The following is a 27684-nucleotide window of genomic DNA, read 5'->3' as shown; positions in this document are numbered from 1 at the left end:
ATCACATCTATACGGCTGGCAGTGTGAGATCACAGTGATATACACATCTGTCCTGCTGGTGAATGTGATACAGAATCACATCTATACGGCTGGCAGTGTGAGATCACAGTGATATACACATATGTCCTGCTGGTGTGATACAGAATCACATCTATACGGCTGGCAGTGTGAGATCACTGTGATATACACATCTGTCCTGCTGGTGAGTGTTATACAGAATCACATCTATACAGCTGGCATTGTGAGATCACAGTGATATACACATCTGTCCTGCTGGTGAGTGTGATACAGAATCACATCTATACGGCTGGCATTGTGAGATCACAGTGATATACACATCTGTCCTGCTGGTGAGTGTGAAACAGAATCACATCTATACAGCTGGCATTGTGAGATCACTGTGATACACATCTGTCCTGCTGGTGAGTGTGATACAGAATCACATCTATACGGCTGGCATTGTGAGATCACAGTGATATACACATCTGTCCTGCTGGTGAGTGTTATACAGAATCACATCTATACGGCTGGCATTGTGAGATCACTGCGATACACATCTGTCCTGCTGGTGAGTGTGATACAGAATCACATCTATACGGTTGGCATTGTGAGATCACAGTGATATACACATCTGTCCTGCTGGTGAGTGTGATACAGAATCACATCTACACGGCTGGCATTGTGAGATCACTGTGATACACATCTGTCCTGCTGGTGAGTGTGATACAGAATCACATCTATACGGCTGGCATTGTGAGATCACAGTGATATACACATCTGTCCTGCTGGTGAGTGTTATACAGAATCACATCTATACGGCTGGCATTGTGAGATCACTGCGATACACATCTGTCCTGCTGGTGAGTGTGATACAGAATCACATCTATACGGTTGGCATTGTGAGATCACAGTGATATACACATCTGTCCTGCTGGTGAGTGTGATACAGAATCACATCTACACGGCTGGCATTGTGAGATCACTGCGATACACATCTGTCCTGCTGGTGAGTGTGATACAGAATCACATCTATACGGCTGGCATTGTGAGATCACAGTGATATACACATCTGTCCTGCTGGTGAGTGTGATACAGAATCACATCTATACAGCTGGCATTGTGAGATCACAGTGATACACATCTGTTCTGCTGGTGAGTGTGATACAGAATCACATCTATACAGCTGGAATTGTGAGATCACTGTAATACACATTTGTCCTGCTGGTGAGTGTGATACAGAATCACATCTATACGGCTGGCAGTGTGAGATCACAGTGATATACACATCTGTCCTGCTGGTGAGTGTTATACAGAATCACATCTATACGGCTGGCAGTGTGAGATCACTGTGATATACACATCTGTCCTGCTGGTGAGTGTGATACAGAATCACATCTATACGGCTGGCAGTGTGAGATCACAGTGATATACACATCTGTCCTGCTGGTGAGTGTGATACAGAATCACATCTATACGGCTGGCATTGTGAGATCACTGCGATACACATCTGTCCAGCTGGTTAGTGTGATACAGAATCACATCTATACGGCTGGCAGTGTGAGATCACTGTGATATACACATCTGTCCTGCTGGTGAGTGTTATACAGAATCACATCTATACGGCTGGCAGTGTGAGATCACAGTGATATACACATCTGTCCTGCTGGTGAGTGTGATACAGAATCACATCTATACGGCTGGCAGTGTGAGATCACTGTGACATACACATCTGTCCTGCTGGTGAGTGTGATACAGAATCACATCTATACGGCTGGAAGTGTGAGATCACTGTGACATACACATCTGTCCTGCTGGTGAGTGTGATACAGAATCACATCTATACGGCTGGCAGTGTGAGATCACAGTGATATACACATCTGTCCTGCTGGTGAGTGTGATACAGAATCACATCTATACGGCTGGTTTTGTGAGATCACTGCGATACACATCTGTCCTGCTGGTGAGTGTGATACAGAATCACATCTATACGGCTGGCAGTGTGAGATCACTGTGACATACACATCTGTCCTGCTGGTGAGTGTGATACAGAATCACATCTATACGGCTGGCAGTGTGAGATCACTGTGACATACACATCTGTCCTGCTGGTGAGTGTGATACAGAATCACATCTATACGGCTGGCAGTGTGAGATCACAGTGATATACACATCTGTCCTGCTGGTGAGTGTGACACAGAATCACATCTATACGGCTGGCATTGTGTGATCACAGTGATATACACATCTGTCCTGCTGGTGAGTGTGATACAGAATCACATCTATACGGCTGGCAGTGTGAGAACACAGTGATATACACATTTGTCCTGCTGGTGTGATACAGAATCACATCTATACGGCTGGCAGTGTGAGATCACAGTGGTATAAACATCTGTCCTGCTGGTGAGTGTGATACAGAATCACATCTATACGGCTGGCATTGTGAGATCACAGTGATATACACATCTGTCCTGCTGGTGAGTGTGATACAGAATCACATCTATATGGCTGGCAGTGTGATATCACAGTGATATACACATCTGTCCTGCTGGTGAGTGTGATACAGAATCACATCTATACGGCTGGCATTGTGACAGCACTGCGATACACATCTGTACTGCTGGTGAGTGTGATACAGAATCACATCTATACGGCTGGCATTGTGAGAGCACTGCGATACACATCTGTACTGCTGGTGAGTGTGATACAGAATCACATCTATACGGCTGGCAGTGTGAGATCACTGTGATATACACATCTGTCCTGCTGCTGAGTGTGATACAGAATCACATCTATACGGCTGGCAGTGTGAGATCACAGTGATATACACATCTGTCCTGCTGGTGAGTGTTATACAGAATTACATCTATACGGCTGGCAGTGTGAGATCACAGTGATATACACATCTGTCCTGCTGGTGAGTGTGATGCAGAATCACATCTATACGGCTGGCATTGTGAGATCACAGTGATATACACATCTGTCCTGCTGGTGAGTGTGATACAGAATCACATCTATACAGCTGGCATTGTGAGATCACTGTGATACACATCTGTCCTGCTGGTGAGTGTGATACAGAATCACATCTATACGGCTGGCAGTGTGAGATCACTGTGACATACACATCTGTCCTGCTGGTGAGTGTGATACAGAATCACATCTATACAGCTGGCATTGTGAGATCACAGTGATATACACATCTGTCCTGCTGGTGAGTGTGATACAGAATCACATCTATACGGCTGGCAGTGTGAGATCACCGTGATATACAAATCTGTCCTGCTGGTGAGTGTGATACAGAATCACATCTATACAGCTGGCATTGTGAGATCACAGTGATACACATCTGTTCTGCTGGTGAGTGTGATACAGAATCACATCTATACAGCTGGAATTGTGAGATCACTGTAATACACATTTGTCCTGCTGGTGAGTGTGATACAGAATCACATCTATACGGCTGGCAGTGTGAGATCACAGTGATATACACATCTGTCCTGCTGGTGAGTGTGATACAGAATCACATCTATACGGCTGGCAGTGTGAGATCACTGTGACATACACATCTGTCCTGCTGGTGAGTGTGATACAGAATCACATCTATACGGCTGGCAGTGTGAGATCACAGTGATATACACATCTGTCCTGCTGGTGAGTGTGATACAGAATCACATCTATACGGCTGGAAGTGTGAGATCACTGTGACATACACATCTGTCCTGCTGGTGAGTGTGATACAGAATCACATCTATACAGCTGGCATTGTGAGATCACAGTGATATACACATCTGTCCTGCTGGTGAGTGTGATACAGAATCACATCTATACGGCTGGCAGTGTGAGATCACCGTGATATACACATCTGTCCTGCTGGTCAGTGTGATACAGAATCACATCTATACGGCTGGCATTGTGAGATCACTTCGATACAAATCTGTCCTGCTGGTGAGTGTGATACAGAATCACATCTATACGGCTGGTTTTGTGAGATCACTGCGATACACATCTGTCCTGCTGGTGAGTGTGATACAGAATCACATCTATACGGCTGGCAGTGTGAGATCACTGTGACATACACATCTGTCCTGCTGGTGAGTGTGATACAGAATCACATCTATACGGCTGGCAGTGTGAGATCACTGTGACATACACATCTGTCCTGCTGGTGAGTGTGATACAGAATCACATCTATACGGCTGGCAGTGTGAGATCACAGTGATATACACATCTGTCCTGCTGGTGAGTGTGACACAGAATCACATCTATACGGCTGGCATTGTGTGATCACAGTGATATACACATCTGTCCTGCTGGTGAGTGTGATACAGAATCACATCTATACGGCTGGCAGTGTGAGAACACAGTGATATACACATTTGTCCTGCTGGTGTGATACAGAATCACATCTATACGGCTGGCAGTGTGAGATCACAGTGATATACACATCTGTCCTGCTGGTGAGTGTGATACAGAATCACATCTATACGGCTGGCATTGTGAGATCACAGTGATATACACATCTGTCCTGCTGGTGAGTGTGATACAGAATCACATCTATAAAGCTGGCATTGTGAGATCACTGTGATACACATCTGTCCTGCTGGTGAGTGTGATACAGAATCACATCTATACGGCTGGCAGTGTGAGATCACAGTGATATACACATCTGTCCTGCTGGTGAGTGTGATACAGAATCACATCTATACAGCTGGCATTGTGAGATCACAGTGATACACATCTGTTCTGCTGGTGAGTGTGATACAGAATCACATCTATACAGCTGGAATTGTGAGATCACTGTAATACACATTTGTCCTGCTGGTGAGTGTGATACAGAATCACATCTATACGGCTGGCAGTGTGAGATCACAGTGATATACACATCTGTCCTGCTGGTGAGTGTTATACAGAATCACATCTATACGGCTGGCAGTGTGAGATCACTGTGATATACACATCTGTCCTGCTGGTGAGTGTGATACAGAATCACATCTGTACGGCTGGCAGTGTGAGATCACAGTGATATACACATCTGTCCTGCTGGTGAGTGTGATACAGAATCACATCTATACGGCTGGCATTGTGAGATCACTGCGATACACATCTGTCCTGCTGGTGAGTGTGATACAGAATCACATCTATACGGCTGGCAGTGTGAGATCACAGTGATATACACATCTGTCCTGCTGGTGAGTGTTATACAGAATCACATTTATACGGCTGGCAGTGTGAGATCACAGTGATATACACATCTGTCCTGCTGGTGAGTGTGATACAGAATCACATCTATACGGCTGGCAGTGTGAGATCACTGTGACATACACATCTGTCCTGCTGGTGAGTGTGATACAGAATCACATCTATACGGCTGGAAGTGTGAGATCACTGTGACATACACATCTGTCCTGCTGGTGAGTGTGATACAGAATCACATCTATACGGCTGGCAGTGTGAGATCACTGTGACATACACATCTGTCCTGCTGGTGAGTGTGATACAGAATCACATCTATACAGCTGGCATTGTGAGATCACAGTGATATACACATCTGTCCTGCTGGTGAGTGTGATACAGAATCACATCTATACGGCTGGCAGTGTGAGATCACCGTAATATACACATCTGTCCTGCTGGTGAGTGTGATACAGAATCACATCTATACGGCTGGCATTGTGAGATCACTTCGATACAAATCTGTCCTGCTGGTGAGTGTGATACAGAATCACATCTATACGGCTGGTTTTGTGAGATCACTGCGATACACATCTGTCCTGCTGGTGAGTGTGATACAGAATCACATCTATACGGCTGGCAGTGTGAGATCACAGTGATATACACATCTGTCCTGCTGGTGAGTGTGACACAGAATCACATCTATACGGCTGGCATTGTGTGATCACAGTGATATACACATCTGTCCTGCTGGTGAGTGTGATACAGAATCACATCTATACGGCTGGCAGTGTGAGAACACAGTGATATACACATTTGTCCTGCTGGTGTGATACAAAATCACATCTATACGGCTGGCAGTGTGAGATCACAGTGATATACACATCTGTCCTGCTGGTGAGTGTGATACAGAATCACATCTATACGGCTGGCATTGTGAGAGCACTGCAATACACATCTGTACTGCTGGTGAGTGTGATACAGAATCACATCTATACGGCTGGCATTGTGAGAGCACTGCGATACACATCTGTACTGCTGGTGAGTGTGATACAGAATCACATCTATACGGCTGGCAGTGTGAGATCACTGTGATATACACATCTGTCCTGCTGCTGAGTGTGATACAGAATCACATCTATACGGCTGGCAGTGTGAGATCACAGTGATATACACATCTGTCCTGCTGGTGAGTGTTATACAGAATTACATCTATACGGCTGGCAGTGTGAGATCACAGTGATATACACATCTGTCCTGCTGGTGAGTGTGATACAGAATCACATCTATACGACTGGCATTGTGAGATCACTGCGATACACATCTGTCCTGCTGGTGAGTGTTATACAGAATCACATCTATACGGCTGGCAGTGTGAGATCACTGTGACATACACATCTGTCCTGCTGGTGAGTGTGATACAGAATCACATCTATACGACTGGCATTGTGAGATCACTGCGATACACATCTGTCCTGCTGGTGAGTGTGATACAGAATCACATCTATACGGCTGGTATTGTGAGATCACAGTGATATACACATCTGTCCTGCTGGTGAGTGTGATGCAGAATCACATCTATACGGCTTGCAGTGTGAGATCACAGTGATATACACATCTGTCCTGCTGGTGAGTGTTATACAGAATCACATCTATACGGCTGGCAGTGTGAGATCCTGCTGGTGAGTGTTATACAGAATCACATCTATACGGCTGGCAGTGTGAGATCACAGTGATATACACATCTGTCCTGCTGGTGAGTGTGATACAGAATCACATCTATACGGCTGGCAGTGTGAGATCACAGTGATATACACATCTGTCCTGCTGGTGAGTGTGATACAGAATCACATCTATACGGCTGGAAGTGTGAGATCACTGTGACATACACATCTGTCCTGCTGGTGAGTGTGATACAGAATCACATCTATACAGCTGGCATTGTGAGATCACAGTGATATACACATCTGTCCTGCTGGTGAGTGTGATACAGAATCACATCTATACGGCTGGCAGTGTGAGATCACCGTGATATACACATCTGTCCTGCTGGTGAGTGTGATACAGAATCACATCTATACGGCTGGCATTGTGAGATCACTTCGATACAAATCTGTCCTGCTGGTGAGTGTGATACAGAATCACATCTATACGGCTGGCAGTGTGAGATCACTGTGACATACACATCTGTCCTGCTGGTGAGTGTGATACAGAATCACATCTATATGGCTGGCAGTGTGAGATCACTGTGACATACACATCTGTCCTGCTGGTGAGTGTGATACAGAATCACATCTATACGGCTGGCATTGTGTGATCACAGTGATATACACATCTGTCCTGCTGGTGAGTGTGATACAGAATCACATCTATACGGCTGGCAGTGTGAGAACACAGTGATATACACATTTGTCCTGCTGGTGTGATACAGAATCACATCTATACGGCTGGCAGTGTGAGATCACAGTGGTATAAACATCTGTCCTGCTGGTGAGTGTGATACAGAATCACATCTATACGGCTGGCATTGTGAGATCACAGTGATATACACATCTGTCCTGCTGGTGAGTGTGATACAGAATCACATCTATTTGGCTGACAGTGTGATATCACAGTGATATACACATCTGTCCTGCTGGTGAGTGTGATACAGAATCACATCTATACGGCTGGCATTGTGAGAGCACTGCGATACACATCTGTACTGCTGGTGAGTGTGATACAGAATCACATCTATACGGCTGGCATTGTGAGAGCACTGCGATACACATCTGTACTGCTGGTAAGTGTGATACAGAATCACATCTATACGGCTGGCAGTGTGAGATCACTGTGATATACACATCTGTCCTGCTGCTGAGTGTGATACAGAATCACATCTATACGGCTGGCAGTGTGAGATCACAGTGATATACACATCTGTCCTGCTGGTGACTGTTATACAGAATTACATCTATACGGCTGGCAGTGTGAGATCACAGTGATATACACATCTGTCCTGCTGGTGAGTGTGATACAGAATCACATCTATACGGCTGGCATTGTGAGATCACAGTGATATACACATCTGTCCTGCTGGTGAGTGTGATACAGAATCACATCTATACAGCTGGCATTGTGAGATCACTGTGATACACATCTGTCCTGCTGGTGAGTGTGATACAGAATCACATCTATACGGCTGGCAGTGTGAGATCACTGTGACATACACATCTGTCCTGCTGGTGAGTGTGATACAGAATCACATCTATACAGCTGGCATTGTGAGATCACAGTGATATACACATCTGTCCTGCAGGTGAGTGTGATACAGAATCACATCTATACAGCTGGAATTGTGAGATCACTGTAATACACATTTGTCCTGCTGGTGAGTGTGATACAGAATCACATCTATACGGCTGGCAGTGTGAATTCACAGTGATATACACATCTGTCCTGCTGGTGAGTGTTATACAGAATCACATCTATACGGCTGGCAGTGTGAGATCACTGTGATATACACATCTGTCCTGCTGGTGAGTGTGATACAGAATCACATCTATACGGCTGGCAGTGTGAGATCACAGTGATATACACATCTGTCCTGCTGGTGAGTGTGATACAGAATCACATCTATACGGCTGGCATTGTGAGATCACTGCGATACACATCTGTCCTGCTGGTGAGTGTGATACAGAATCACATCTATACGGCTGGCAGTGTGAGATCACAGTGATATACACATCTGTCCTGCTGGTGAGTGTTATACAGAATCACATTTATACGGCTGGCAGTGTGAGATCACAGTGATATACACATCTGTCCTGCTGGTGAGTGTGATACAGAATCACATCTATACGGCTGGCAGTGTGAGATCACTGTGACATACACATCTGTCCTGCTGGTGAGTGTGATACAGAATCACATCTATACGGCTGGAAGTGTGAGATCACTGTGACATACACATCTGTCCTGCTGGTGAGTGTGATACAGAATCACATCTATACGGCTGGCAGTGTGAGATCACTGTGACATACACATCTGTCCTGCTGGTGAGTGTGATACAGAATCACATCTATACAGCTGGCATTGTGAGATCACAGTGATATACACATCTGTCCTGCTGGTGAGTGTGATACAGAATCACATCTATACGGCTGGCAGTGTGAGATCACCGTGATATACACATCTGTCCTGCTGGTGAGTGTGATACAGAATCACATCTATACGGCTGGCATTGTGAGATCACTTCGATACAAATCTGTCCTGCTGGTGAGTGTGATACAGAATCACATCTATACGGCTGGCATTGTGTGATCACAGTGATATACACATCTGTCCTGCTGGTGAGTGTGATACAGAATCACATCTATACGGCTGGCAGTGTGAGAACACAGTGATATACACATCTGTCCTGCTGGTGAGTGTGATACAGAATCACATCTATACGGCTGGCAGTGTGAGATCACTGCGATACACATCTGTACTGCTGGTGAGTGTGATACAGAATCACATCTATACGGCTGGCATTGTGAGAGCACTGCGATACACATCTGTACTGCTGGTGAGTGTGATACAGAATCACATCTATACGGCTGGCAGTGTGAGATCACTGTGATATACACATCTGTCCTGCTGCTGAGTGTGATACAGAATCACATCTATACGGCTGGCAGTGTGAGATCACAGTGATATACACATCTGTCCTGCTGGTGAGTGTTATACAGAATTACATCTATACGGCTGGCAGTGTGAGATCACAGTGATATACACATCTGTCCTGCTGGTGAGTGTGATACAGAATCACATCTATACGACTGGCATTGTGAGATCACTGCGATACACATCTGTCCTGCTGGTGAGTGTTATACAGAATCACATCTATACGGCTGGCAGTGTGAGATCACTGTGACATACACATCTGTCCTGCTGGTGAGTGTGATACAGAATCACATCTATACGACTGGCATTGTGAGATCACTGCGATACACATCTGTCCTGCTGGTGAGTGTGATACAGAATCACATCTATACGGCTGGTATTGTGAGATCACAGTGATATACACATCTGTCCTGCTGGTGAGTGTGATGCAGAATCACATCTATACGGCTGGCAGTGTGAGATCACAGTGATATACACATCTGTCCTGCTGGTGAGTGTTATACAGAATCACATCTATACGGCTGGCAGTGTGAGATCCTGCTGGTGAGTGTTATACAGAATCACATCTATACGGCTGGCAGTGTGAGATCACAGTGATATACACATCTGTCCTGCTGATGTGATACAGAATCACATCTATACGGCTGGCAGTGTGAGATCACTGTGATATACACATCTGTCCTGCTGGTGAGTGTTATACAGAATCACATCTATACGGCTGGTATTGTGAGATCACAGTGATATACACATCTGTCCTGCTGGTGAGTGTGATACAGAATCACATCTATACGGCTGGCAGTGTGAGATCACAGTGATATACACATCTGTCCTGCTGGTGAGTGTGATACAGAATCACATCTATACGGCTGGCAGTGTGAGATCACCGTGATATACACATCTGTCCTGCTGGTGTGATACAGAATCACATCTATACGGCTGGCAGTGTGAGATCACTGTGACATACACATCTGTCCTGCTGGTGAGTGTGACACCGAATCACATCTATACGGCTGGCATTGTGAGATCACAGTGATATACACATCTGTCCTGCTGGTGAGTGTGATACAGAATCACATCTATACGGCTGGCAGTGTGAGAACACAGTGATATACACATTTATCCTGCTGGTGTGATACAGAATCACATCTATACGGCTGGCAGTGTGAGATCACAGTGATATAAACATCTGTCCTGCTGGTGAGTGTGATACAGAATCAAATCTATACGGCTGGCATTGTGAGATCACAGTGATATACACATCTGTCCTGCTGGTGAGTGTGATACAGAATCACATCTATACGGCTGGCAGTGTGAGATCACTGTGACATACACATCTGTCCTGCTGGTGAGTGTGATACAGAATCACATCTATACAGCTGGCATTGTGAGATCACAGTGATATACACATCTGTCCTGCTGGTAAGTGTGATACAGAATCACATCTATACGGCTGGTTTTGTGAGATCACTGCGATACACATCTGTCCTGCTGGTGAGTGTGATACAGAATCACATCTATACGGCTGGCAGTGTGAGATCACTGTGACATACACATCTGTCCTGCTGGTGAGTGTGATACAGAATCACATCTATACGGCTGGCAGTGTGAGATCACTGTGACATACACATCTGTCCTGCTGGTGAGTGTGATACAGAATCACATCTATACGGCTGGCAGTGTGAGATCACAGTGATATACACATCTGTCCTGCTGGTGAGTGTGATACAGAATCACATCTATACGGCTGGCAGTGTGAGATCACAGTGATATACACATCTGTCCTGCTGGTGAGTGTGACACAGAATCACATCTATACGGCTGGCATTGTGTGATCACAGTGATATACACATCTGTCCTGCTGGTGAGTGTGATACAGAATCACATCTATACGGCTGGCATTGTGAGATCACAGTGGTATAAACATCTGTCCTGCTGGTGAGTGTGATACAGAATCATATCTATACGGCTGGCATTGTGAGATCACAGTGATATACACATCTGTCCTGCTGGTGAGTGTGATACAGAATCACATCTATATGGCTGGCAGTGTGATATCACAGTGATATACACATCTGTCCTGCTGGTGAGTGTGATACAGAATCACATCTATACGGCTGGCATTGTGAGAGCACTGCGATACACATCTGTACTGCTGGTGAGTGTGATACAGAATCACATCTATACGGCTGGCATTGTGAGAGCACTGCGATACACATCTGTACTGCTGGTGAGTGTTATGCAGAATCACATCTATACGGCTGGCAGTGTGAGATCACAGTGAAATGCACATCTGTCCTGCTGATGTGATACAGAATCACATCTATACGGCTGGCAGTGTGAGATCACTGTGATATACACATCTGTCCTGCTGGTGAGTGTTATACAGAATCACATCTATACGGCTGGTATTGTGAGATCACAGTGATATACACATCTGTCCTGCTGGTGAGTGTGATACAGAATCACATCTATACGGCTGGCAGTGTGAGATCACCGTGATATACACATCTGTCCTGCTGGTGTGATACAGAATCACATTTATACGGCTGGCAGTGTGAGATCACTGTGACATACACATCTGTCCTGCTGGTGAGTGTGACACCGAATCACATCTATACGGCTGGCATTGTGTGATCACAGTGATATACACATCTGTCCTGCTGGTGAGTGTGATACAGAATCACATCTATACGGCTTGCAGTGTGAGAACACAGTGATATACACATTTGTCCTGCTGGTGTGATACAGAATCACATCTATACGGCTGGCAGTGTGAGATTACAGTGATATAAACATCTGTCCTGCTGGTGAGTGTGATACAGAATCACATCTATACGGCTGGCAGTGTGAGATTACAGTGATATAAACATCTGTCCTGCTGGTGAGTGTGATACAGAATCACATCTATACGGCTGGCAGTGTGAGATCACCGTGATATACACATCTGTCCTGCTGGTGTGATACAGAATCACATCTATACGGCTGGCAGTGTGAGATCACTGTGACATACACATCTGTCCTGCTGGTGAGTGTGACACCGAATCACATCTATACGGCTGGCATTGTGTGATCACAGTGATATACACATCTGTCCTGCTGGTGAGTGTGATACAGAATCACATCTATACGGCTGGCAGTGTGAGAACACAGTGATATACACATTTGTCCTGCTGGTGTGATAGAGAATCACATCTATACGGCTGGCAGTGTGAGATCACAGTGATATAAACATCTGTCCTGCTGGTGAGTGTGATACAGAATCACATCTATACGGCTGGCAGTGTGAGATCACAGTGATATAAACATCTGTCCTGCTGGTGAGTGTGATACAGAATCACATCTATACGGCTGGCAGTGTGAGATCACAGTGATATAAACATCTGTCCTGCTGGTGAGTGTGATACAGAATCACATCTATACGGCTGGCAGTGTGAGATCACAGTGATATAAACATCTGTCCTGCTGGTGAGTGTGATACAGAATCACATCTATATGGCTGGCAGTGTGATATCACAGTGATATACACATCTGTCCTGCTGGTGAGTGTGATACAGAATCACATCTATACGGCTGGCATTGTGAGATCACAGTGACATACACATCTGTCCTGCTGGTGAGTGTGATACAGAATCACATCTATACGGCTGGCAGTGTGAGATCACAGTGATATACACATCTGTCCTGCTGGTGAGTGTGACACAGAATCACATCTATACGGCTGGCAGTGTGAGATCACTGTGACATACACATCTGTCCTGCTGGTGAGTGTGATACAGAATCACATCTATACGGCTGGCAGTGTGAGATCACAGTGATATACACATCTGTCCTGCTGGTGAGTGTGATACAGAATCACATCTATACGGCTGGCAGTGTGAGATCACAGTGATATACACATCTGTCCTGCTGGTGAGTGTGATACAGAATCACATCTATACGGCTGGCTTTGTGAGATCACTGCGATATACATCTGTCCTGCTGGTGAGTGTGATACAGAATCACATCTATACGGCTGGCAGTGTGAGATCACAGTGATATACACATTTGTACTGCTGTTGAGTGTGATACAGAATCACATATATACGGCTGGCAGTGTGAGATTACAGTGACATACACATCTGTCCTGCTGGTGAGTGTGATACAGAATCACATCTATACAGCTGGCAGTGTGAGATCACTGTGACATACACATCTGTCCTGCTGGTGAGTGTGATACAGAATCACATCTGTACGGCTGGCAGTGTGAGATCACAGTGATATACACATCTGTCCTGCTGGTGAGTGTGATACAGAATCACATCTATACGGCTGGCAGTGTGAGATCACAGTGATATACACATCTGTCCTGCTGGTGAGTGTGATACAGAATCACATTTATACGGCTGGCATTGTGAGATCACTGTGATATACACATCTGTCCTGCTGGAGAGTGTGATACAGAATCACATCTATACGGCTGGCATTGTGTGATCACAGTGATATACACATCTGTCCTGCTGGTGAGTGTGATACAGAATCACATCTATACGGCTGGCAGTGTGAGATCACAGTGATATACACATCTGTCCTGCTGGTGTGGTACAGAATCACATCTATACGGCTGGCAGTGTGAGATCACTGTGATATACACATCTGTCCTGCTGGTGTGATACAGAATCACATCTATACGACTGGCAGTGTGAGATCACAGTGATATAAACATCTGTCCTGCTGGTGAGTGTGATACAGAATCACATCTATACGGCTGGCATTGTGAGATCACAGTGATATACACATCTGTCCTGCTGGTGAGTGTGATACAGAATCACATCTATATGGCTGGCAGTGTGAGATCACAGTGATATACACATCTGTCCTGCTGGTGAGTGTGATACAGAATCACATCTATATGGCTGGCATTGTGATATCACAGTGATATACACATCTGTCCTGCTGGTGAGTGTGATACAGATTCACATCTATACGGCTGGCATTGTGAGATCACAGTGATATACACATCTGTCCTGCTGGTGAGTGTGATACAGAATCACATCTATACGGCTGGCAGTGTGAGATCACAGTGATATACACATCTGTCCTGCTGGTGAGTGTGATACAGATTCGCATCTATACAGCTGGCAGTGTGAGATCACTGTGATATATACATCTGTCCTGCTGGTGAGTGTGATACAGAATCACATCTATACGGCTGGCAGTGTGAGATCACTGCGATACACATCTGTCCAGCTGGTGAGTGTTATACAGAATCACATCTATACGGCTGGTATTGTGAGATCACAGTGATATACACATCTGTCATGCTGGTGAGTGTGATGTAGAATCACATCTATACGGCTGGCAGTGTGAGATCACAGTGATATACACATCTGTCCTGCTGGTGAGTGTTATACAGAATCACATCTATACGGCTGGTATTGTGAGATCACTGTGATATACACATCTGTCCTGCTGGTGTGATACAGAATCACATCTATACGGCTGGCAGTGTGAGATCACAGTGATATACACATCTGTCCTGCTGGTGTGATACAGAATCACATCTATACGGCTGGTATTGTGAGATCACTGTGATACACATCTGTCCTGCTGGTGAGTGTGATACAGAATCACATCTATATGGCTGGCAGTGTGAGATCACAGTGATATACACATCTGTCCTGCTGGTGAGTGTGATACAGAATCACATCTATACGGCTGGCAGTGTGAGATCACAGTGATATACACATCTGTCCTGCTGGTGAGTGTGATACAGAATCACATCTATGTGGCTGGCAGTGTGAGATCACAGTGATATACACATCTGTCCTGCTAGTGAGTGTGATGCAGAATCACATCTATACGGCTGGCAGTGTGAGATCCTGCTGGTGAGTGTTATACAGAATCACATCTATACGGCTGGCAGTGTGAGATCACAGTGATATACACATCTGTCCTGCTGGTGTGATACAGAATCACATCTATACGGCTGGTATTGTGAGATCACTGTGATACACATCTGTCCTGCTGGTGAGTGTGATACAGAATCACATCTATATGGCTGGCAGTGTGAGATCACAGTGATATACACATCTGTCCTGCTGGTGAGTGTGATACAGAATCACATCTATACGGCTGGCAGTGTGAGATCACCGTGATATACACATCTGTCCTGCTGGTGTGATACAGAATCACATCTATACGGCTGGCAGTGTGAGATCACTGTGACATACACATCTGTCCTGCTGGTGAGTGTGATACAGAATCACATCTATACGGCTGGCAGTGTGAGCTCACAGTGATATACACATCTGTCCTGCTGGTGTGATACTGAATCGCATCTATACGGCTGGCAGTGTGAGATCACTGTGACATACACATCTGTCCTGCTGGTGAGTGTGATACAGAATCACATCTATGCGGCTGGCAGTGTGAGATCACAGTGGTATACACATCTGTCCTGCTGGTGTGATACAGAATCACATCTATACGGCTGGCATTGTGAGATCACAGTGATATACACATCTGTCCTGCTGGTGTGATACAGAATCACATCTATACGGCTGGCAGTGTGAGATCACAGTGATATACACATCTGTCCTGCTGGTGAGTGTGATACAGAATCACATCTATACGGCTGGCATTGTGAGATCACTGCGATACACATCTGTCCTGCTGGTGAGTGTGATACAGAATCACATCTATACGGCTGGCATTGTGAGATCACTGTGAGACACATCTGTCCTGTTGGTGAGTGTGATACAGAATCACATCTATACGGCTGGTATTGTGAGATCACAGTGATATACACATCTGTCCTGCTGGTGAGTGTGATACAGAATCACATCTATATGGCTGGCAGTGTGAGATCACAGTGATATACACATCTGTCCTGCTGGTGAGTGTGATACAGAATCACATCTATATGGCTGGCATTGTGATATCACAGTGATATACACATCTGTCCTGCTGGTGAGTGTGATACAGATTCACATCTATACGGCTGGCATTGTGAGATCACAGTGATATACACATCTGTCCTGCTGGTGAGTGTGATACAGAATCACATCTATACGGCTGGCAGTGTGAGATCACAGTGATATACACATCTGTCCTGCTGGTGAGTGTGATACAGATTCGCATCTATACAGCTGGCAGTGTGAGATCACTGTGATATATACATCTGTCCTGCTGGTGAGTGTGATACAGAATCACATCTATACGGCTGGCAGTGTGAGATCACTGCGATACACATCTGTCCAGCTGGTGAGTGTTATACAGAATCACATCTATACGGCTGGTATTGTGAGATCACAGTGATATACACATCTGTCCTGCTGGTGAGTGTGATGTAGAATCACATCTATACGGCTGGCAGTGTGAGATCACAGTGATATACACATCTGTCCTGCTGGTGAGTGTTATACAGAATCACATCTATACGGCTGGTATTGTGAGATCACTGTGATATACACATCTGTCCTGCTGGTGTGATACAGAATCACATCTATACGGCTGGCAGTGTGAGATCACAGTGATATACACATCTGTCCTGCTGGTGTGATACAGAATCACATCTATACGGCTGGTATTGTGAGATCACTGTGATACACATCTGTCCTGCTGGTGAGTGTGATACAGAATCACATCTATATGGCTGGCAGTGTGAGATCACAGTGATATACACATCTGTCCTGCTGGTGAGTGTGATACAGAATCACATCTATACGGCTGGCAGTGTGAGATCACAGTGATATACACATCTGTCCTGCTGGTGAGTGTGATACAGAATCACATCTATGTGGCTGGCAGTGTGAGATCACAGTGATATACACATCTGTCCTGCTAGTGAGTGTGATGCAGAATCACATCTATACGGCTGGCAGTGTGAGATCCTGCTGGTGAGTGTTATACAGAATCACATCTATACGGCTGGCAGTGTGAGATCACAGTGATATACACATCTGTCCTGCTGGTGTGATACAGAATCACATCTATACGGCTGGTATTGTGAGATCACTGTGATACACATCTGTCCTGCTGGTGAGTGTGATACAGAATCACATCTATATGGCTGGCAGTGTGAGATCACAGTGATATACACATCTGTCCTGCTGGTGAGTGTGATACAGAATCACATCTATACGGCTGGCAGTGTGAGATCACCGTGATATACACATCTGTCCTGCTGGTGTGATACAGAATCACATCTATACGGCTGGCAGTGTGAGATCACTGTGACATACACATCTGTCCTGCTGGTGAGTGTGATACAGAATCACATCTATACGGCTGGCAGTGTGAGCTCACAGTGATATACACATCTGTCCTGCTGGTGTGATACTGAATCGCATCTATACGGCTGGCAGTGTGAGATCACTGTGACATACACATCTGTCCTGCTGGTGAGTGTGATACAGAATCACATCTATGCGGCTGGCAGTGTGAGATCACAGTGGTATACACATCTGTCCTGCTGGTGTGATACAGAATCACATCTATACGGCTGGCATTGTGAGATCACAGTGATATACACATCTGTCCTGCTGGTGTGATACAGAATCACATCTATACGGCTGGCAGTGTGAGATCACAGTGATATACACATCTGTCCTGCTGGTGAGTGTGATACAGAATCACATCTATACGGCTGGCATTGTGAGATCACTGCGATACACATCTGTCCTGCTGGTGAGTGTGATACAGAATCACATCTATACGGCTGGCATTGTGAGATCACTGTGAGACACATCTGTCCTGTTGGTGAGTGTGATACAGAATCACATCTATACGGCTGGTATTGTGAGATCACAGTGATATACACATCTGTCCTGCTGGTGAGTGTGATACAGAATCACATCTATACGGCTGGCAGTGTGAGATCACTGTGATATATACATCTGTCCTGCTGGTGAGTGTGATACAGAATCACATCTATACGGCTGGCAGTGTGAGATCACAGTGATATACACATCTGTCCTGCTGGTGAGTGTGATAAAGAATCACATCCATACGGCTGGCATTGTGAGATCACTGCGATACATCTGTCCTGCTGGTGAGTGTGATACAGAATCACATCTATACGGCTGGCATTGTGAGATCACTGTGATATACACATCTGTCCTGCTGGTGAGTGTGATACAGAATCACATCTATACGGCTGGCAGTGTGAGATCACAGTGATATACACATCTGTCCTGCTGGTGAGTGTGATACAGAATCACATCTATACGGCTGGCATTGCGAGATCACTGCGATACACATCTGTCCTGCTGGTGAGTGTGATACAGAATCACATTTATACGGCTGGCATTTTGAGATCACTGCGATACACATCTGTCCTGCTTGTGAGTGTGATACAGAATCACATCAATACGGCTGGCAGTGTGAAATCACAGTGATATACACATCTGTCCTGCTGGTGAGTGAGATACAGAATCACATCTATACGGCTGGCAGTGTGAGATCACTGCGATATACACATCTGTCCTGCTGGTGAGTGTTATACAGAATCACATCTATACGGCTGGCAGTGTGAAATCACAGTGATATACACATCTGTCCTGCTGGTGAGTGAGATACAGAATCACATCTATACGGCTGGCATTGTGAGATCACAGTGATATACACATCTGTCCTGCTGGTGAGTGTGATACAGAATCACATCTATACGGCTGGCAGTGTGAGATCACTGTGATATACACTTCTGTCCTGCTGGTGAGTGTGATACAGAATCACATCTATACGGCTGGCAGTGTGAGATCACAGTGATATACACATCTGTCCTGCTGGTGAGTGTGATACAGAATCACATCTATACGGCTGGCATTGTGAGATCACTGCGATACACATCTGTCCTGCTGGTGAGTGTGATACAGAATCACATCTATACTGCTGGCATTGTGAGATCACAGTGATATACACATCTGTCCTGCTGGTGAGTGTTATACAGAATCACATCTATACGGCTGGCAGTGTGAGATCACAGTGACATACACTTCTGTCCTGCTGGTGAGTGTGATACAGAATCACATCTATACGGCTGGCAGTGTGAGATCACTGTGACATACACTTCTGTCCTGCTGGTGAGTGTGATACAGAATCACATCTATACGGCTGGCAGTGTGAGATCACAGTGATATACACATCTGTCCTGCTGGTAAGTGTGATACAGAATCACATCTATACGGCTGGCATTGTGAGATCACTGCGATACACATCTGTCCTGCTGGTGAGTGTGATACAGAATCACATCTATTCGGCTGGCATTGTGAGATCACTGTGATATAAACATCTGTCCTGCTGGTGAGTGTGATACAGAATCACATCTATACGGCTGGCATTGTGAGATCACTGTGACATACACATCTGTCCTGCTGGTGAGTGTGATACAGAATCACATCTATACGGCTGGCATTGTGAGATCACTGTGACATACACATCTGTCCTGCTGGTGAGTGTGATACAGAATCACATCTATACGGCTGGCATTGTAAGATCACAGTGATATACACATCTGTCCTGCTGGTGAGTGTGATACAGAATCACATCTATACGGCTGGCATTGTGAGATCACTGTGATATACACATCTGTCCTGCTGGTGAGTGTGATACAGAATCACATCTATACGGCTGGCAGTGTGAGATCACTGTGACATACACATCTGTCCTGCTGGTGTGATACAGAATCACATCTATACGGCTGGCAGTGTGAGATCACTGTGATATACACATCTGTCCTGCTGGTGAGTGTGATACAGAATCACATCTATACGGCTGGCAGTGTGAGATCACTGTGATATACACATCTGTCCTGCTGGTGAGTGTGATACAGAATCACATCTATACGGCTGGCATTGTGAGATCACAGTGATATACACATCTGTCCTGCTGGTGAGTGTGATACAGAATCACATCTATACGGCTGGCATTGTGAGATCACTGCGATACACACATCTGAGTCTGATGTACCGCTGCCCCATCCTGTGGCCAGACCATCGACAAAGGCGCACAAATGAATATAACCATTTGTGTCGTTAGCGGCTGCGACCTGCCACGTTTTGATGAATGGCTTCAATTTGGCATCTGTTTTAGCCTGTCATCCCTGATAAGACCAACTCAAATCCCCATGGAAGTTGTACCAGCCTGTATACATTACTGTCAATTTACAGGTCACTAAGTGTGGGTCTCTGGGAGGGAAGAGCTGCAAGTGCACTGTGCAGACAGGGACCAGAATATCCCGGGGTAAGACTAGGCTGAGTGTCAGGATCAAGGACTCACAGCTGGAAGAATGAATGGAGATGAGAGTAAGGGGAGAAAGGGACAGAGACAGAAGAGAGAGTAGAGATAGAGAGAGAGCGCAAGAGAGAGAGAGCGGGGGGCATACAGGGAGACAGAGATAGGAGACAGAGAGAGACGTCAGCAGGAGAGAGCGGCTAGAGGGAGAACAGACGGAGAGCAAAGGGGGAGAGGGAGAAAGAAAGAAAGGAGAGACAAGAAAGAGGAAAGAGAGAGATGAGAGAGGGACTGAGACAGATAGAGACTGGGGACATATAGCCAGCACATGTATGTCAGTATGGAGCATTAGCGCATGGATCCAGAGCACACTAGTCACACAGCTTGGACCATAGCAGATCACAGCATGGGCTCCTGACCAGGTAGGTTACAGTACACAGCAGTTATGTCCCCTGCAGCTTGGACCATAGCAGATCACAGCATGGACTCCTGACCAGGTAGGTTACAGTACACAGCAGTTATGTTCCCTGCAGCTTGAGGCCATAGCAGATCACAGCATGGGCTCCTGACCAGGTAGGTTACAGTACACACCAGTTGTGTTCCCTGCAGCTTGGACCATAGCAGATCACCGCATGGGCTACTGACCAGGTAGGTTACAGTACACAGCAGTTATGTCCCCTGCAGCTTGAGACCATAGCAGATCACAGCATGGGCTCCTGACCAGGTAGGTTCCAGTACACAACAGTTATGTCCCCTGCAGGTTGGACCATAGCAGATCACAGCATGGACTCCTGACCAGGTAGGTTCCAGTACACAACAGTTATGTCCCCTGCAGGTTGAACCATAGCAGATCACAGCATGGGCTCCTGACCAGGTAGGTTACAGTACACACCAGTTGTGTTCCCTGCAGCTTGGGCCATAGCAGATCACAGCATGGGCTCCTGACCAGGTAGGTTACAGTACACAGCAGTTATGTCCCCTGCAGCTTGGACCATAGCAGATCACAGCATGGACTCCTGACCAGGTAGGTTACAGTACACAGCAGTTATGTCCCCTGCAGCTTGGGCCATAGCAGATCACAGCATGGGCTCCTGACCAGGTAGGTTATAGTACACAACAGTTATGTCCCCTGCAGCTTGGACCATAGCAGATCACAGAATGGGCTCCTGACCAGGTAGGTTATAGTACACAACAGTTATGTCCCTTGCAGCTTGGACCATAGCATATCACAGCATGGACTCCTGACCAGGTAGGTTATAGTACACAGCAGTTATGTCCCCTGCAGCTTGGACCATAGCAGATCACAGCATGGACTCCTGACCAGGTAGGTTATAGTACACAACAGTTATGTGCCCTGCAGCTTGGGCCATAGCAGATCACAGCATGGACTCCTGACCAGGTAGGTTACAGAACACAGCAGTTATGTCCCCTGCAGCTTGGACCTTAGCAGATCACAGCATGGGCTCCTGACCAGGTAGGATACAGTACACATCAGTTATGTCCCCTGCTGCTTGAGGCCATACTCTAGTTACAGTGAAGGTGGTCTTACCTTCGGTAGTCTCTCTGGATCACCTGGATGCCTAGGAACCACTTTCTGCAGCCTCTGAAATCCGTAGTCTATTGTAGGTTCATTTAAAGCTGTGAAAGAAGATAGGATTGGTTAGGACAGGATATTATAATCATACAAGGAAAGAAGATATAAAGTGTAGAACGTGCAATGATACAACATCATGGATCTCCCTGAGACCAATCATTGGACGGCGTCTTACAGCTCTGAACCCAACATGTGGGCATCAGCTCTGCCCAACACACATAACCTAAACATGAGGACAACAGAGAGCACATACGTGAGGTAGACAGCACTCAGACATGAGGAACACGGGTAGGTAGCACTTAGACATGGGGAACACGGGTAGACAGCACTCAGACATGGGGAACATGGGTAGACAGTACTCAGATATAGGGAACACGGGTAGGCAGCACTCAGACACAGGGAACACGGGTAGACTGCATTCAGACATCAGAACACGGGTAGACAGCACTCAGGCAGAGGGAACACGGGTAGACAGCACTCAGATATAGGGAACACGGGTAGACAACACTCAGGCAGAGGAAACACGGGTAGACTGCATTCAGATATAGGGAACACGGGTAGACAGCACTCAGACATGGGGAACACGGGTAGACAGCACTCAGACACGGGGAACATGGGTAGACAGCAATAAGACACAGGGAACACGGGTAGACAGCACTCAGACATGGGGAACACGGGTAGACAGCATTCAGATATCAGGAACACGGGTAGACAGCACTCAGACATCAGAAACACAGGTAGACAGCACTCAGACATGGGGAACACGGGTAGACAGGACTCAGACATGGGGAACACGGGTAGACAGCACTCAGACACATGGAACATGGGTAGACAGCACTCAGACATGGGGACCACGGGTAGACAGGACTCAGACATGGGGACCACGGGTAGACAGGACTAAGACACGGGGAACACGGGTAGACAGGACTCAGACACTGGGAACACGGGTAGACAGCACTCAGATACAGGGAACATGGGTAGACAGCACTCAGACATGGGGAACACGGGCAGACAGCACTCAGACATGGGGAACACGGGTAGACAGCACTCAGACATGGGGAACATGGGTAGACAGCACTCAGATATAGGGAACACGGGTAGACAACACTCAGATATAGGGAACACGGGTAGACAACACTCAGGCAGAGGGAACACGGGTAGACTGCATTCAGATATAGGGAACACGGGTAGACTGCATTCAGATATAGGGAACACGGGTAGACAGCACTCAGACATAGGGAACACGGGTAGACAGCACTCAGACACGGGGAACATGGGTAGACAGCAATAAGACACAGGGAACACGGGTAGACAGCACTCAGACACAGGGAACATGGGTAGACAGCAATAAGACACAGGGAACACGGGTAGACAGGACTCAGACATGGGGAACATGGGTAGACAGCATTCAGATATCAGGAACACGGGTAGACAGCACTCAGACATCAGAAACACGGGTAGACAGCACTCAGACATGGGGAACACGGGTAGACAGGACTCAGACATGGGGAACACGGGTAGACAGCACTCAGACACAGGGAACATGGGTAGACAGCACTCAGACATGGGGACCACGGGTAGACAGGACTCAGACACGGGGAACACGGGTAGACAGCACTCAGACACAGGGAACATGGGTAGACAGCACTCAGACATGGGGAACACGGGCAGACAGCACTCAGACATGGGGAACACGGGTAGACAGCACTCAGACATGGGGAACATGGGTAGACAGCACTCAGACATGGGGAACACGGGTAGACAGCACTCAGATACAGGGAACACGGGTAGACAGCACTCAGACATGGGGAACACGGGTAGACAGTACTCAGATATAGGGAACACGGGTAGGCAGCACTCAGACACAGGGAACACGGGTAGACTGCACTCAGACATCAGAAAACAGGGAGACAGCACTCAGATATAGGGAACACGGGCAGACTGCATTCAGACATCAAAACACGGGTAGACAGCACTCAGGCAGAGGGAACACGGGTAGACAGCACTCAGACATGGGGAACACATGTAGACAGCACTCAGACACAGGGAACATGGGTAGACAGTACTCAGACACGGGTACATGTAGACAGCACTCAGACATGGGCACATGTAGACAGCACTCAGACACGGGGAACACGGGTAGACAGCACTCAGACACGGGCACATGTAGGAAGCACTCAGACACGGGGAACACATGTAGACAACACTCAGACACGGGGAATACATGTAGACAACACTCAGACATGGGGAACACGGGTAGACAGCACTCAGGCAGAGGGAACACGGGTAAGCAGCACTCAGATACGGGGAAAACATGTAGACAGCACTCAGACATGGGGAACACATGTAGACAGCACTCAGACATGGGGAACACATGAAGACAGCACTCAGACGCAGGGAACATGGGTAGACAGCACTCAGACACTAGGAAAACGGGTAGACAGCACTCAGGCAGAGGGAACACGGGTAGACAGCACTCAGGCAGAGGGAACATGGGTAGACAGCACTCAGACATGGGGAACATGGGTAGACTGCACTCAGACATGGAGAACACATGAAGGCGGCATCTCAGACACAGGGAACACGGGTAGACAGCACTTAGACACGGGGAACACATGTAGGCAGCACTCAGACACGGGCACATGTAGACAGCACTCAGACACGGGTAACACGGGTAGACAGCACTCAGACACGGGCACATGTAGACAGCACTCAGACACGGGGAACACGGGTAGACAGCACTCAGACATAGGGAACACATGTAGACAGCACTCAGACATGGGGAACACATGTAGACATCACTCAGATATGGGGAACACATGTAGACAGCACTCAGACATGGGGAACACGGGTAGACAGCACTCGGACATGGGGAACATATGTAGACAGCACTCAGACATGGGGAACACATGTAGACAGCACTCAGACACGGGGAACACAGGGAGACAGCACTCAGGCAGAGGGAACACGGGTAGACAGCACTCCAACACTGGGAACACGGGTAAACTGCACTCAGACATGGGGAACACATGTAGACAGCACTCAGACATGGGTACATGTAGACAGCACTCAGACATGGGCACATGTAGACAGCACTCAGACAAGGGGAACACGGGTAGACAGCGCTCAGACACGGGCACATTTAGAAAGCACTCAGACACCGGGAACACATGTAGACAACACTCAGACACGGGGAACACATGTAGACAGCACTCAGACATGGGGAACACGGGTAGACAGCACTCAGGCAGAGGGAACACGGGTAGACAGCACTCAGACACGGGGAACACATGTAGACAGCATTCAGACATGTGGAACATATGTAGACAGCACTCAGACATGGGGAACACATGTAGACAGCACTCAGACACAGGGACCATGGGTAGACAGCACTCAGACACTAGGAACACGGGTAGACAGCACTCAGGCAGAGGGAACACGGGTAGACAGCACTCAGATACGGGCACATGTAGACAGCACTCAGACATGGGTAACACGGGTAGACAGCACTCAGACATGGGGAACACGGGTAGACAGCACTCAGACATAGGGAACACATGTAGACAGCACTCAGACACGGGGGACACATGTAGACAGCACTCAGACACGGGGGACACATGTAGATAGCACTCAGACATGGGGAACACGTGTAGACAGCACTCGGACATGGGGAACACATGTAGACAGCACTCAGACATGGGGAACATATGAAGACAGCACTCAGACATGGGGAGCACATGTAGACAGCACTCAGACACGGGGAACACAGGGAGACAGCACTCAGGCAGAGGGAACACGGGTAGACAGCACTCCAACACTGGGAACACGGGTAAACTGCACTCAGACATGGGGAACACATGTAGACAGCACTCAGACATGGGTACATGTAGACAGCACTCAGACATGGGCACATGTAGACAGCACTCAGACAAGGGGAACACGGGTAGACAGCGCTCAGACACGGGCACATTTAGAAAGCACTCAGACACCGGGAACACATGTAGACAACACTCAGACACGGGGAACACATGTAGACAGCACTCAGACATGGGGAACACGGGTAGACAGCACTCAGGCAGAGGGAACACGGGTAGACAGCACTCAGACACGGGGAACACATGTAGACAGCATTCAGACATGTGGAACATATGTAGACAGCACTCAGACATGGGGAACACATGTAGACAGCACTCAGACACAGGGACCATGGGTAGACAGCACTCAGACACTAGGAACACGGGTAGACAGCACTCAGGCAGAGGGAACACGGGTAGACAGCACTCAGATACGGGCACATGTAGACAGCACTCAGACATGGGTAACACGGGTAGACAGCACTCAGACATGGGGAACACGGGTAGACAGCACTCAGACATAGGGAACACATGTAGACAGCACTCAGACACGGGGGACACATGTAGACAGCACTCAGACACGGGGGACACATGTAGATAGCACTCAGACATGGGGAACACGTGTAGACAGCACTCGGACATGGGGAACACATGTAGACAGCACTCAGACATGGGGAACATATGAAGACAGCACTCAGACATGGGGAGCACATGTAGACAGCACTCAGACACGGGGAACACAGGGAGACAGCACTCAGGCAGAGGGAACACGGGTAGACAGCACTCAGGCAGAGGGAACATGGGTAGACAGCACTCCGACATTGGGAACACGGGTAAACTGCACTCAGACATGGGGAACACATGTAGACAGCACTCAGACATGGGTACATGTAGACAGCACTCAGACATGGGCACATGTAGACAGCACTCAGACAAGGGGAACACGGGTAGACAGCACTCAGACACGGGCACATGTAGAAAGCACTCAGACACGGGGAACACATGTAGACAACACTCAGACATGGGGAACACATGTAGACTGCATTCAAACATGGGGAACATATGTAGACAGCACTCAGACATGGGGAACACATGTAGACAGCAATCAGACACAGGGAACATGGGTAGACAGCACTCAGACACAAGGAACACGGGTAGACAGCACTCAGGCAGAGAGAACACGGGTAGACAGCACTCAGACATGGGGAACAT

The 27684-nt window shown here is 47.1% G+C and overlaps 1 protein-coding gene across 4 annotated transcripts in view; it reads right to left on the bottom strand.

Moving 5' to 3' along the window:
• LOC134931701 (transcription factor COE3-like) overlaps positions 1–27684 on the bottom strand; it is a 265596-nt gene that overhangs the window by 78010 nt on the left and 159902 nt on the right. For all 4 annotated transcript variants that reach the window (XM_063925436.1, XM_063925438.1, XM_063925437.1 and 1 more), the window contains exon 11: positions 22574–22662. In XM_063925436.1, the coding sequence (XP_063781506.1) occupies positions 22574–22662 (89 nt within the window). The remainder of the gene's footprint in view (positions 1–22573; positions 22663–27684) is intronic.

Source organism: Pseudophryne corroboree, chromosome 1 (assembly GCF_028390025.1).
Source record: "Pseudophryne corroboree isolate aPseCor3 chromosome 1, aPseCor3.hap2, whole genome shotgun sequence".
Classification (NCBI taxonomy): domain Eukaryota; kingdom Metazoa; phylum Chordata; class Amphibia; order Anura; family Myobatrachidae; genus Pseudophryne; species Pseudophryne corroboree.
This window is presented reverse-complemented; position numbering and strand designations above follow the sequence as displayed.